The sequence below is a fragment of the Cuculus canorus genome, chromosome 6 (genome assembly GCF_017976375.1).
Source record: "Cuculus canorus isolate bCucCan1 chromosome 6, bCucCan1.pri, whole genome shotgun sequence".
Lineage (NCBI taxonomy): Eukaryota > Metazoa > Chordata > Aves > Cuculiformes > Cuculidae > Cuculus > Cuculus canorus.
In genome coordinates, this window is record NC_071406.1 from 20,130,067 (window position 1) to 20,146,073 (window position 16,007).

The 16,007-nt window shown below is 35.2% G+C and overlaps 1 protein-coding gene across 7 annotated transcripts in view; it reads right to left on the reverse strand.

Annotated features, from left to right (window-relative positions):
- Positions 1-331: 331 nt before the first annotated feature.
- The window catches only part of SLC38A11 (solute carrier family 38 member 11), a 39,191-nt gene continuing 23,515 nt past the window's right edge, over positions 332-16,007 (reverse strand). For 3 of the 7 annotated variants that reach the window (XM_054070398.1, XM_054070396.1, XM_054070399.1), the window contains 2 exons: positions 15,539-15,670; positions 10,509-12,367 (listed from right to left, as the gene is read on the reverse strand). In XM_054070398.1, the coding sequence (XP_053926373.1) occupies positions 12,122-12,367; positions 15,539-15,670 (378 nt within the window). In that variant the 3' untranslated portion in view covers positions 10,509-12,121. Of the gene's footprint in view, positions 9,172-9,236; positions 9,773-10,508; positions 12,368-15,538; positions 15,671-16,007 lie in introns of those variants that run through there. The other 4 variants (XR_008450477.1, XR_008450476.1, XR_008450478.1 and 1 more) reach the window with 4 other exon arrangements.

Consider the following 16,007-nt stretch of genomic DNA (forward strand, 5'->3'; position numbering starts at 1 on the left):
CAAGAGTAACAAAGCAACAAAAGGACTAAAAATCGAAACCAAGCAAGGATGGTAGTGTGAGAAAATCTACAGCTATGCTTAATTTTAATAGTTACTATCATCCTTGTTATTTCCAAAGAAGCTCTTGACCAATTCCATGAGAACTTGCCCAGAACATCTTGCTTTTTTTTTTTTTTTTCCACTCCCAATGAATGGCCTTGATTTCAAGCTGCACATGAGCAGTTCTAACTACGTATGCAGTAGAAGTAACAGCTCCATTCAAAGACTCTAGCTGTTTAGGTAAATGACAATAAATTACTTCCTTGTATTTATCCCTTGCTTTGCTAGGTAATGCATACAGTTCACAAAATCAATATATGCCATTATCATGCTTGTCTGTTCACTAAAAACATAAACAAATGACTTCATTCCTATATTTGAGAAAGCAAAGAAAGGTGTTCTACACACATAAGCCTAAGCTGCCAGCAGAATAAGAATTGAGGAGCAGAAAACTGTTTGATGAGCTTTGAGTTAAAAGGTACATCACAGCATACATAACTTCCAAACTGGATTATCGTGACACTGACAGTTACAAAAATACCTTTATTTTTCAGTTCATGCCTACAGCATACATGAAAGTCAGTCAGTCTCCATATACGCTGCTTTGGACTTGCTGGGCAGCCCGATTAATTCTCAGTCTATCAAAGATCTTAAGTCAAATTTAACATCCATGAAAATCACAGTGTCTGTACACTTACACAGTTTTGAATGGATTCCTGAATTACATTTTAGTAATTTCTTTTTTCTGCTGGAAATGCACCAATCTCAGTAGTCTACAGCAGCAAAGCTAACAGAGACATGCTTCTTGTGGATGCTGCAGGCGTGCCGAGCACTGAGGATTATACAGAGCAACTATGAGCTGTGATTATTTGAAAATGCTTTTTAAAGCTCCTGTATTAATGCCTCTCCTTTTACATGCAACCTAACAGAGAGCAGATAAAACTTATACTTTTTTCCCCTGATGCGTCTATTGAAACACTAACGGAAAGTTTAAAGAGATGAAGACCAGTACCTTGGTTTATTTGCATGTTGTGTAAATTACATGGTTTGTAAGTTTTTCCTGTTTCTAAATTGCATTTCCTTCTTTCCCAAGAAGGTAAGGGTGAGTTTATTTTTGTTTTGTTTATGTGTATGCATACATTTAATTTCTACTTCCTAAACTCCACTGCAGTGCATACTCTACATGCAGTTTCCAGGATTTTATGTAACCCAAAATTTGTTACTTGCTATATACTTCTTACATCAATCGGGAGCTCTGTAGCTGTCCCCACTAACACGCCAGCTAGCACTGTATGCATCCCTGTTCTGCCAAAGACTAATCTAAATCAGCCTCCTTTCACAAAATGCCATCGCCGTTATAACATGTCATATTTTTCATTCTTTGTCAAATCCCTCTCTTCTTTCCAGTACAGCCACCTCAAGGCAGTTACTGCCAATGTTAAGCTTTTACTAGTCAGATGAAGCAGATCATTAACTTGCCAATACATTTAATTGAAAACAAACTATACACCTTGGGTGGGGTTTACCCAAGCTCCCAAGCTAGGTTTCTTTTTCCTTGCATGAACCGAAGTGGGTATTCATCAAGGTGTCTGCAAGCGAAATATCCAAGAAAGCAGGGCCTGTAAAGCTGCCAGCTTTCAAAGTACCTGGGCATACCATTCACAGCATCTAGAATGTAGCACGTCAACAGGTTGTCACAGCCTTCAGATGAAGGCTTAACAGGATGACAGAGCATGTTAAGTTTACTGCATTTTAACACACGCCACTGCTTGCTTTGTGATTATGAAATCAACATTGAATTTTCTGATTTGCAGAAGGCTTTATGGTTAATATAGTTTGTACAAAATTCTCAAGGCTCTTAAGATTACTGGTACACCTTTGCAACTTCAGTTCAGGCAGGGATTTTTTATATATATATTTTTTAATATAATAACAATCAACTGCAGCTTCCATCACTCCTCCAAATATCATCACAAATTATTTTTAAATCTTCAAGGCAAACCATCTCAGTCTGATTAGGAGGAAAAAGCTAGTGTTTTATCTTAAAACTGTTAACACTTGAAATGAAATTACACAATATATTAAGATAAATGAAATTAAACCCAACAATTATGGCTAGAAGAAAACTAAAAAGGATTCAGACACTGATTTTTGAAAATTCTTGGGTATTCAGTTCTGCCATCCTTACTGACATATCCATTTAATTAAGAAATGCATAATAACTATTCTATAAAGAATAAAAAAGAAAAATAAATGAACGCTATCACAGCTCAGTTATGCTGTGATTAATTTTTGAGCACCATCTGCTGGTCTGCTTCTAAAACAACCACCAAATTTCTCAACTGACACCATCTAGATAGGTATCAGGTCTGTATTGACTTATACTAAATTTGTTACATATTAATTAAAAGTTCCCAAGACTCATTGTCATAACAGAGGAAATAAGAGAATGCATGTAATAATGGACGGCTGTAGAGGAGATGCGTTGGAAAGGTTAAAATAGCTGTTCTACAGATAACATAGGTTAAGATGAGCCTGTCACAGTGATGTTTTTAAGTCTAAACAGTATAAAGTATGCTGAAAATGAAAGAGCTTGGCCACTGTTTTTCTTTTAATGCATCATATGCCACCCCTACCTCAACTCTTGTCAGCAAGAAGAGAGATCACTGCCATCTTTTATTTCTTGCAGATTTTCAGATACTACTGGAAAAAGTTGTAGAGAAATCTACGAAGACAGAATCTCACTCTCGAGTATAAAATCATGATCGCTTCTTGCTTGCCTCTTGCTCCTCGCAATACAATGCCATCTGCTTTTCTTGTCTTTCTCCTTACTCTGTTCCAGAAAAAGCAAGACCTAACATTTCCTCTAGGCCAAGATTATAAGGTCCCATATCAGGAACCTGGATTCCAACATCGTTAACCCCTAGAAAACTTGTAGCCTTATTATTTTCTCCTTCTCCCTAGAACACTAAATAAATATTTGTTTAATTTTGCCATTACTAAAATCTTTTGTAACATAAGAAAACTATATTTGCTTTCTGTTGCAGATACTAAATTTGTTTCCAGATTGAACTGCCTTGCTATGTTCAGTATAGAAGACAGCATTTGAATCTTGCCACTTTCTTCCCACACTTCTGGCAAATATACTTAAAATACCATACACACACATAATGAACTAAGGTACTTTGAAAATATCAATTAATTTAAATAAAAATTAGTTTCAGCATCAAACTGAAGGTACAGTACTCAAGGGCCGGATATAAAATGCTGGTCTGTTAATACACTGAATGGTTATTTAATTACTTTTAATACTGAATTATTGATTAGTCACTAAAATTATCAATTGAATCACTTGAATTAATCTATTCATATTCCAGAACTGCTTTGCCTACTGCTTAGAATGCTGTAGTCCATCTGGGTATATTCTGTGTAATGATCAATATTGCACAGTAGACTTTTGTCAGAGTAAAACTGTGATTCCCACAACATTCCAACAAACACTTAAAACTTTTTTACATGTTGAGGTAAAAAGGACTGTTTCTCCATCTTCAGTTAACAATGTATGTTCAGGATTGAGACTTTGGAGCCCTGTGGAGGTTGACAAAAATTTAAACCCATGTAAAAGAGCATGCAGAAGGCCACTGTTCATTAATGGAGTCTTTTCAGTATTGAAATACGCTTAATACTTTAAGGAGCACTAACATACAGGAGAAAAAATCCGAGTTGTTAGTCTGGATCAAGGTGGTCCTAAAAAGAGAAAGTGTAATGAATTCTTAATAACCGTTTGCAGTTTGCAGGAATCCCAAGCACATTTGATACAGTTTCATTTACAAGAATATTGAAAGACCAGAAGTGAGGATCCTGGAATAACATAAATAGAAATGTTTCTGCAATTCCCTTAATATTCCAATTAAAATATTATGTTCACATTTGCAAAACAGCAGTTTAAAGGTCTGTTTTGTTTTATTCTATTTTTTCTAAAAGGGTAGGTATACTACAAGGAAAACACATAAACAACTTTTTTATTCATCATTGTTCCACAGAGAAAGAAAATTAATTAAAAATTTTAACACAACAGTATATCTAGTTGCCTGGTTATATCTAGTTCTCTTCAACTTTTCACACTAACAACTTCTTTCTCTTGCGTCACAGTAATATACTTCATAAACTTGTACCAGCCCCACAATACTCTGTCTAGCACATAGTGACATGCTGATGCACAGGATCTGTTATTTTACAGTTCCACATTGGCACCATCCCACCTATTATAGCTAGAACCTGTTGCACAAGTTACTAAGTCTCATCATAAGCAATAACTACATGTAAGACATTCTTACATCTCAACAACTTAAAAATACAGTCCAATGAAACACAGTTTACCTTGTTAAAATACTGATGTTACCAACAAGAGTTCCAAGTGAGTTCCCAGCTCATATCTAACTATAGTACAACAAGCACAATGTTAAGTGTTTTTTTGCTCTAGTTTTGTAAGCATTAACCATCACTTGGGAGTATTTGCAAATTTTCAGTGAAGTTCCTTCCTCAGTTCTAGGAGGCCCCTCTTTTGATGCCCCGTGAGTTTCAGGATGTTTTTCTTGTTGCATCCTGCTTTGGTTCCAAGATATAAACCCTCTTGGAAGGCCCCTACAAGTTTGACAGTCTTCCAAGGAAAAAATTACAGTAGAATGTCCATCTAAGGAAGAACTACAACCTAATAAAAGAAGGTGGGAACAGACTATCAGACATTAATCATACAAAGCAGCATGCAACAAAACTGAGGTAATCTTTTAGACCTAATTCTGCTGTAAGAAGTCCACAGTTCTTTACTGTTACAGACTGAGTTATGTCTGTATTTGAGAAAACAGTATTCTTATCTAGTACGGATTACTTGCATTTTAAATGTTTATATTGTTTTCCTGCTTCAGCTGACATTTAGTAACACAGCAGATGCCACCAAAGTGAAAGACTAGATTCAGGTTTCCTCGCATCATTCTGCATTTCCCTTATTTTTTAGTCAACAGTCACGTGGACTTCAGAGTAGACAGAAGTGAATAACTCAATTCCAGAAACCTTGTATTTGTTCACAGCAAGCAGAATTGTTAGCATCTTTACCACTGATATTCCTAGGCTATACAAGATTGGATATTTGCAGAAAATAGATAAAATTATCAGTTCTTAATTTAAAATAACAAGCTTCCTTGGTCTTGTCATTGTGTGTCCTTTCACAACGAGCAGTTCTTGAAGCATGCATCTTCAGTGCACCTGCAGGATTGACAGCTAACCATTCTCTGTTAAAGCTTCTCTCACTCTGGTCTCTATGCTACCTATAAAGTTAGAATACCGATCCAGCTTACTCACTTTCATGGTCTTTTCCTATTACAGTGCCCTGTAAACAACGTAATGCAATAGATTGAGAACACAAGGCTGAAAGGAGGAATTATGAGTAAGAAATTATTGCTTCCACTGCTTTTGTCTTTGAATCTGAATTAAGAAAATCAGTGGTGCCTCACATCTCTAGAGTCTAGCTCCCCTTCCTCTCTCCAATATACTGGCTTAAGACCACTGCATCCAAATGATTTTCCCATAGTTGGGACAAGCCTAACAGAGCCCATCAGCAATGATTTGATATGCCACCAATTATAAATTTGCATTTTGCTACTGAGACCTACCCTTCTTTTATAAAACCAGAATTAAATTCCGTCAGATTCCTGAAAGACTGAAAATGTCAATTATCCTATGATAACTGGGTAACTTCCCACCTATCTCACCTCTCCAGTAAGGCCTCATGATGGTTTATGAAGTCTCTGGAAGTACCAGCATACTAGAAACTGTTCTTTGATAACTAGATTTCTGCACAAAATGGGCTATACCATAATCTTTTTTTGTTTAGTTTAGAAATTACTGCCTTACTGGCATAAATAATCTGGTTTTTTTATTCCACTGCCCAGTCATTAGATGGGAAAAAAATTAATATATGCTGTTAAATGTATTAATAGAGTCTAGGATATCATTTGTCTCACACTGCAGTCAGACTAGCACTGCTACAAATGCTTTGTGCCAGCATACAGCATGCTGCTAATTTAAAATGCTATAAAACACTGTGTTATGGTATGGTCTTATATCTTATCTCCTTGAAAATTTAATTTTAGGGAATTATCTCTTCTCTGGAAGACAGCTAGCTACAGAGTCCTGGGAAAGTAATAACAATCCTGTGAAAACTCATGTTATTTTAAGACATCTATTATTCCGAATTATTCTGTAGTAGGCCCACGCTGAGAATTTTAATGTAAAGGAAAATAGATAGAAGACTTCCATCTATCTATGTGCTTCACATATCAGAGCACTGAGCAGGTATCTAAAAGGACCCAATACAAAAGACAGACAATCTTTCCTGTGAAAAAATAAAACAGAGAAAAGATGGAAAGAGAAGGAGCAAATGAGCAGAAGTGAATTTATGTGACTTGAACATTGCTTAAATATGCTCACATTTAATCATCTCTTTACCAGGTTGGTTTTTTTCTTATGTTAGTGCCTAGTCAAGTGACTTCTTCAATCAAACAGCACAGGCAGATATTTGTTATTTGCCTCTTCCCAGCTAAACATATCTCTTGCAAGATGATAGGAAAGAGCTTGAAACTTAACCTGCTGAAGTTCATTAGACACATTTATTTTCTATTATATATAAAGGTAGGATGAAAGGAAAAAAAACAGTGCTCAGTATAAAGGAAGAGTTTTAAATGTAAGTCACCATAATAATGTAACTTTTTTTTCCCTCTAAGGTCTATCTTATTAATTTCGATTTTACCCAAGCAGTCAGTTTTGGCTCTGAAATAAAATACTTGTCTTTTGCTCTCAAAATTATCTTTCCAAATTAATTGATATCGAAGAAGGTCAAAATCAGACAGCTGTCGCTGCATCCATTGTCACATGACTCCAGTCATGCCTCCTTTGATGAACTAATGTAAGTTCCAAGAGGGTCAGGACTGCCCCGTATTGAACATATTTTGTGTTACAGGCAGGGTACTGCTTTTTCACAAGAGTTTTCATGCAGCACTACAAAAAATAGAATAACTACTAACCACTCTGGCTACATAAATAAGGTATTTGACACTGCTGTCCTTATCAGAAGAGCCACAAAACGCAGTAAATCAAGCATGAAGACATCCTCCAAGCCTTCCTTCCCAAAAAATATTTGGACTAAAAAATAAAAGTAAAGGGATCCTCCATCAACCAGTGACATATGTACGTTACTTGTTCATGACAGGAACAAAATATAACCGTAGAGAAATAGCACAATATGGCCAAAGTATAATAATTACTGCTTATGTTACTACAGTACCCAGGGGGCCCCGCCATCAATCAAAAGCCACTGCGCTAAGCAGTATATGAACACAGAAAAAAAAATAAGATAGCCCCTGCCTTTAAAACCAAAAGTCATGAGGGATGCATATGACATACTCCACAAAACCTCAGTCAGTCAGCCTTGGCAAGACAGCAATGTCACCACTGTCAGCTTTTCCGCCACCATCCAACAAAGGGCATTGCTGAAGAGTCAAAGGAACCTCCTATTAGGAGGTAACTAGAGCAGGTCCTGTGGAATTGTTTCAGTACAGAGCTGTCTGCTTGCTACAGCTGTCTGCTTCTGGCAGACACAAACTTCCCATTGAAAGCTGATTTGCATCATCAATACAGGTTTTACAGAATTACATCTGTAATTTATTTCTACAGAGTTATTTTCACTTAGTTTCTAACTTTGTCTTCAGCTCATTACTTCAGTATTTGTATGAATTCATCAAGTCCACGAATCTTATCGGGCATTTCCAGTGTTTAGGGGCCACTGTCTCCTTTAGGAAATCACACATGAAAATTCAGACCTTCCTGAAGTTTTTCTTGAATTCCTGCTGCATGTGATTTTGGAATACTATACAGCAGCTATGGCTTTTTCCATATGGTCTTACAAACCACCTAGAACCAACATTTAGCTCGAAGGGAACAGAAAAACAAAAAGAAAGAGGAATAATCAAACAATTTAATTTCTTTCCATGAATAGCTTTGAGTCAAACATTGAATTTGTACAAAGCATGTACCTGAACCTCATCTTCTCCCATAGCATTGAATAACAGAAACTGGAAAGCTTCTACTTATTTCTTCCACTGGCCTAACTTCAAATCCTCTACTTTGTATGGTTCATGCCAATTCTAAAAAGATCCAAATAACAAATATTGCAACATAGTTCCTAGGCTGAAACTCAATAATTGCTTTTTAAAATTAGATCTCCATGTAAAAGAACTACTGTAAAAACATAAACCTTCTGTGCATTATGTTTTGGGTTTTTTTTATTTTTCCCTCCTTCCTACTATGGGAATGTGTTCAATCTCATGTTTTACATTCACAATAGTTTAGTCTGCCACATTCTTTGTCTTTCTGCCTAACTCCTATTCAGCATTCACACCAGACAGTCCAAATAAATTCTCATACTACCTTAAATTTTTATTTGCTACCAAGTCACAAATACTCGTTTATATACTAAGCACATAAATAACCTTTCTACATCATACCCAAATAATGTATGTGATATAAAATATAAAGAAATTTGTGAGTGAAAAATATATAGAATTATGTCCATTCAGCAAACCTGAGCCATTCTGCCCCCCTTCCACTGAGAAGCTTGAGAAGGAAGGAAAATTCTCTAGAGAGTCTATGGTGGTACATGGGATTTGCTCATCTGACAATATTTTGTGAATATGCTGAAGTCTATTATTAATAAGAGGCACACTGCTCTAGAAAGTTAGAAACTGCCCATTTAGCTCCTGTAAGAATGGCAGTTGTACATCTGGTGTCCTGAACTGCCTTCTCAGCTGGAGAGAGGAACTTGGAAGAAACAGTGAGTCACATTACCAGCTTTTGATTTGAAAAACCTGTCAGCAAGTACTTGTGGAACATTGCTGCTCTCGCTCCCCCTGGACTCCATGAAGTCCTGTCAACACAGAGCATTTGGAGTTGGAGATATTGCTGCTTCCAGCACTCCTTCCACTTCTGTGCACAGCATACCTCTGCTTGAAGAACTATGGTAGTGCTGAGATCCTTGCACATGCCGAGGCCAGTGAGAGCATCCCACTAGATTTTACAAAGCTAGAACAAAAAAAGATAAAAAGATAAAAGCCAAAAAAAGATAAAAATCCGAAAACATACTGAGATCAACAAGAAAATTTTATAATACTGAAAGATAAAGAGCCAGGGGGAGTGATTTGTTCAGTAGTTAAGCAGTGCTAAATACTTCTAACTCACGAACCAAATCTGCTTTATAACTAGAAGTTTACTCTTCAGTATAAAAGACTGTCCAATAGTATAACACAGGCAGTAACTAGTTTTCATTTGTTCTCCATGAACTCCATTAATACTACCAGATTATAGATTGGTGCTTTTGCCTTATTTTTTCAGTCACAGAAAGACACTTCTGTTTGAAGCTAAAATTAAAGTATATTTGCTAGTAATTCTTTAGTGCAGTTGTACACTCTTTGCTGTAGTGTTTCCTTTAAGTTTATGTATCTTTCTTTTCTATTGCTTCATGACTTACCTATTGCCATATTTATAGCAACTTTATTTTTATATCCTTAAATGTCTTCTGTATTGCTTTTGATGATTGCTTTTGGGAGTCTTAACTGTTTCCAAAAAACACTATCACAATTTTTATTATGAAATAACAAGGTCCTTCCTTCTGTATTCAGACCTCCTAGGTTGTAAGAAAGCACATAGTAGGTTATTGTTATTTACCATTTCAATAAAAGTAAGTTACACTAACAAATACTGGAAAGGAAGGAACCACAGCTTCTATAAAGTCATTAGCCAAACAGCAGTTAACTTTATATTCCGGCATCCATAACTTTTTCAGTATAATTATGGTTGAAGGAGCCCCGCCATCACCAGGGAAATTAATGAATGAAGTCCACTAAGCATATGATTACATAAATGCTGTTAGTTTTGGCAAAAGAAATTTTTAAGAGCAAAACCTTTATCAGCAACGGAAACATTTAACTGACTATTACTACCTCAGCTTTTACACTCCTCAAATTACAAACCATCATGAAAAAAATTCTCTAAATCCGTATTTAGAAAGTAGAAAGGCATAGCAAGACTTGTCCTTCATAAAGAACATGAAAACATGATTTAATATTGACAGAGCCTTGGTAGAATCTTTAAGTTGAATAGGCAATATGACAATGTATCCTATAAATTATTCCATTAACCCTCTAAAGCAAGAATAGATTATAATTAATAGCTGAAACAGGGTAACATACTTCAACAAAAAAAAATTAAAAAAAAAAATAAAAAAAACCTGAAAAGCTCATGAGAAATTTCTGATTCATCAGAAAGATCTCATTAGCTTTCATGAGGAAATATTATTTTTTAACTCCATCTGACATCAGAGATAGTGAATCCATCCAGTGACTATTCACCCACTGCTAAGACAAAACCAGCTATTGCTGAATCTAAACTGCTGAAAAATATCCTGTTAACTGTATCAGGTACCTGGACAGCAAATAAATTACCACCCTCAGAGCTGACTCTGTGTAGGGAAGGGAAATTAAAGCAGATTAACACTCACAGTTCTAATAACTTTACATCTTATAAAGAAACAAACAAATATCCCCACCACTTCAGAAAACCTAACAATACTTAAAAAATTATTACGAAAGTACTGCTTTTATAAAAACTGTCATTCCTGTAAGTACTGCCACCATCTAGTGACCCTTGCTTAAAGATCTATTTAGCTGTAAGTCTTGAATGAAATAGCTTTGTCACGCAAGATGAACTGAAGACAAAATACATTACCACTTCATTTAGCAGCACAAAACCAGAGAAGCATTATACATCTATTTGTCAAGGAATGATTGGTAAAAGGAACCACAATGATCATAAAACTAACCCAAAGTACACAGTTTGATTTGATAACAATATGTTTTCAAAATCACAGGATACTCATATTACTCATTGTCATTTTCAAATTACTCAAATACTACAGGCAAGTGTGTATTCATATTTTTATATATACATATGTATATATGCCCATATATATATATAAATACACATATCTGCATGAATCTTTAATGTTAAATTAATTTTGGAGAACATAGAAGTCACCAAAATTTAACAAATCATAATGAAATCAATAGCCATATATTGAAAAAAAAACAGAGGACTAGAATGATAACCAAGTTTAGAATATTTTCTTACAGAATTTTCTCCAGCTGAACATGCCTGGCATACACCAGTATTTCAACGCAGTTTCAGAAATAGTAAGTAGCATTAGAATTGTGAGAATCAACCTGTGTTTGTGAACGCATGTCATTTTCTTCTCTGTCAATCTTAAGATTTTTACAAAGATAGTTTACTTAAATCTTCTTGATTTCACTTGTGTGGATTTATTAATGCAAAATCTTTTAATTAGAAGAACACAAATTGTAACAGTTAAAGTTGAATTGTATTAGTTAGAGTTCAGTCAGAAGAGAACACTGCCCTTGACTCAAGGGCCAGTACAAAGGATGCTTTCAGCAGTAAAGAACAATTATTGCAAAATCAAAGAAAGAATTAAGAGACGTCTTTCAATTTAATAGCAGAAGTTTAATACACAGAGAGACACCCAGAGACAGCATTTTTTCAGGACTTAAAAAAACCCTCATCCTATAGTGTACTAACATTAAAATATCATAAAATTAATAAAAACTAAATGACAGCAATGAAACATGGGAGATGTTTACATTCCTAAACATTTCATTTACAGCTTTTAAATGGCATTACAGTCTAAATTAAAAAAAATGCTGCCTTTTTGGATAGATTTGCAAGTTACTCAAGTACTGTCTAGTGAAAGGCATCTCTGAGAATTTCTGTTCTAACAGCTAAGAATTAGGTCTCATCTGGAAAAGGATGGCAGAATAAAACTAAGTATGTAAACACAGTTATACAGTTTCAAATTCTTAGTGCATATCAAAACATAAATGCTTATTGTTTCACTCCCCTTTAAACTGGCATTTATGGCTTGCTATGAGATGTACCTGATCTAGTCTTGAGATTGGTGTGCTACCTATGGTGGAAGTGTAATGTTCTGAAAAGAAATATTACTAGGGAAGCAGTAGAACATTTCTTTTCCATGGCTACATTCCTGGGGATGCAAGATAGTCAAAACAAACCCAACTGTCATCACTAGCACACCGACAGCAAGAATCAGGCAGGATATGAGGTTATCTGAATGGTTCCATCGCTCCTTGGACAGCCTTAGATAGCACGTTGTTGGGATGATAAAAACAAGTGGGGTAGCACTCAGAACTCCCTGTATGTGGTAAACAACAATAGAAAACACTCTCATAAGCACATATATTTAGATTTGCAGAACAACCTCCTACATTTCTAAATGGTTGTGATTAGATTGATGCAACAGTAAAGCCACAAAATACAGGCCTTTTCCAGTATTGCTATATGGAAAATTTGCTTTCCAAAATCACAAATAACTTGCAAAAGTATCTGTAAAACTCTTGAAATAATTCATATTTATTTAAATGCTTCTACTTTGCTGACAAAGAACAATATATTATGTGGCATGTACTATTATATCTTATTACCAGAAGTTTCTCAGCTTCAGATGTACAGCAAAAATAATAGTTCTGCAATACTGTAACTGCTTACAATATTTAAAGTCATTCCATGGAGGATTCTAGATATAATCCTGTTTTAAAAAAAATGGCAACATCATGTAGCAGTTCAAGGAATTCTGATCAATTTCTACTTTTATGACATGATTTACATTGACTTCCCCAGGAATGCAAAGCTCCCTTTATGAGAGTAGAAAGCCTCCTCTACTAAAAATTCAGCTCTTATTTAAATGTTCTCTCAGATAGGGACAGGTAAAAAGCACATGCTTAAACGCTTTTTATAGTAAAGTTACTGCAGATTAACATTGCACGCCAAAAGAGAGCATTTTATGCAGAAAAGTTGAACACTTATTTTGTCAAATACTCAAACACTGTGTTTCAACATAATTATGGTAGGGCAGTAATCCAGCCTACAGAGTATCTTTACATCACTTTTTGTACAAACTTTTGTATATATTTATGGTAGAACTACATTAACCATGATCAGTATAGATATCAAAAATACGTACAGGCACAAAGTATCATCTTCATAAAAAATGAGACTCTGAAGAATGTGAAGAACACAAACCAGCATCCCAGTTAAAGATTAGTACAGCAAAATCCATGGACACTTGACTCCTGTATGACTGAACGATTTCCCTGGGGAATTACCACAGGGCAAACACAATGGCTTGTGTTTTGTTTTACAAGCAGAAAGTAGGGAAAAAGTAAGCAGAATCAGAGAAACAGTAGCAAATGCCATCTGTGGTGGAAACCCAAAAGACAGCTCTTCTGCTGGACACAAAGTCTGCTAAGAAGACAGATCATCTTTCTTTCACATGTAAAGATTCTATTTATTTTTCTCCACTGGTGGACATCAAGACTAAACAATCTTTCTAGGTACAATGATTACACCCAATAAATACATACAGCTGTACTGTCAAATATTGTCAAAAAAGAGAGAAAAACCCCATAGTTTTTTTTTTTTTTTAAAAACACACCACAAGATATAAGCTACCCTCTCAAATGCCTGGCTATCAACTTCTATTTGCAACCAAATCAAGCTACTGTCCTGACTTTTGACTCATTGTTTAGGCTTCTCTGGGTAAAGATATTGCATCGATGGAATGTTTGCTTTTGAGTGATCATTTTAAAACAATTTAATTCCAAATAGGAATCACACATATTTATTCATGTTAGAAAGGCTCAGTGGCATTTCTCTCATGTAACTTTATTCTTAACAGATCATACCATATAATAAATGTAAAACACGTGTGCATATATTGGCATACATGGATATATATAGTTAATTAGGTTAATTACACTGGTATATGTATGTGTGTATGCATGCACACACTGAAGTACTTTTTTGTGTGTGTGTGTGTGTGTGTATAAACAAACAAGTGAATTTTCTGCACTTGTAAAAACGGGGGAAAAAGAATGAAAAGAAGTTACCAATAGATGCCATGAATGAGAATTGTTAAAGGAAACATGCATTCTGATCAAACCAACAGGAACACTATTTATTTTGAGCTAGTTATAATTTGGAAATTATTATCCGAGAAGACACTATGTAGGTAATCATTTTAAATATAGGGTAATTGGACAGCTTACCTAGTCTGAATAGTCAGTCCTGTTCTATAATACTGCTGCAAACAAGACCTGTTAAATCACTGCTACAAAATCACATATTACTGCTTGGTTGGCAGATAAACTGCACTGTGGAGCAGAATAGTGTACATGTATCATAATGTACATACAAACATGTATCACATAGCATAGAGAACAACTCGTTTGTTTTGTTCCATAAGTTTTAGGTAAGCATGCAATGTATAGCTTGAAATTGTCAATAAGTGCATGGACACGGATGCAAGGAGGCAATTCTAAAATATTTCTTTCCAGAAGCAATAGCTGCCTTTAGAAAGTTTTCTCTACCTCTAATTTTCATATCCTGGATTATGATATTTCCACATCTGATTTATTTATTAAGAACACCTGGCTTGAAAGAGAAAGTAAACTGTTAAGACAAACAATATTTATTATAAATGTAGATTGGATTTTTTTTTAATAGTTCCTTTGATTAAATGTACATGGTGTGCCCAAGCACACTGACTTCATCTAGTAAGTTCACTCTGCTAACCCATAGTCTAGGACTTCAGAAGACTAGATGGCAGTTCCAGCCAATCAAATAAGTTACATAAATGTGTTAAACTGCTTTAAGTCATTAAGTGCCTTGTTTAGCCTGCCTAGTCAGCTCCACCTCTACCACAAAGAGACACAGGAATGTTTACTGGCAAACAAAGCAGTTTCCTCCTAAAAATCGTACACTCAGGTTATGAAACTACTCAGATTATGAAATTACTCAGTTTTGCTCCCTGCTAAGTCCAAAGCAAGAAAACATTCCAGTTACTATCTCAGTGGTTACTACTACTGGGTCTTCTTCGCTTTCTTTCTTTTTCACCACTTTGGGTTTTGCCCCTTTGGCACAAGGAAGACATTACAATCTGCCCTAGTGTTTAGTAATCTTTCAGCTTCATAAGGGGTTAGAGAAAAACGCTAGTGTCAGTTCCGCAGTACAGTTAGGATGAGTATTGTAGTGATTTCTACTGCTGTTTAAATACATTTTGTAGGTCACAGCCCTATCCCCACAGCTGTCCTAAAAGCCATCACCAACCACATGAACTCTATTCCTGAGCTTCCTTTCTCCTTTAATTATCTGATTTTGAAACAGTGAATTCCCTTTTCACTACTAACATTTCTACTGACTACTATGTTGAATTACATAAGATTTTCAGTAGAGTTGTGGATTTTTCAGACTTCTGTTTTATAAAAAAGTGATTTTTTTAAATAAAAGAGTCTACAGGTTCACTTACATTCAGCTCTAAAACTATTCCAAGGCAATCGTACACTAATGATACACCAGTCGCCACAGCAACGATAACTACTGTCACAATAACATGGAAGACTGTTGAGAGGTTCCCATGGAAAAACACATTGGCAATCACCTGAAACAGAACCACAGTTTTAAACCTTGATTTTGCTCTTTATGTTGACAATCAGCTTATCCTAAGTCTTTTAACCTTAGGAAACTAAAATAATGGGTAAGAATACACTGATTGAACTTTACCTATCTTGCTTCAAGAAAACATCTTCAACTGCTTCCAAAAATAACTCATAACAAGAATTACTAAAATTTCAGAACACCTACAAGACTGACTTTGTTATACATGCAAGATTCAGGTTATCTTTTCTTTCTTCTTCTTATTTGGCCACTACAGAATAAAAAATTCTTAAAATTATTTATTGAACAGATGGATATCCTAGATGGAGACACTTTCACTG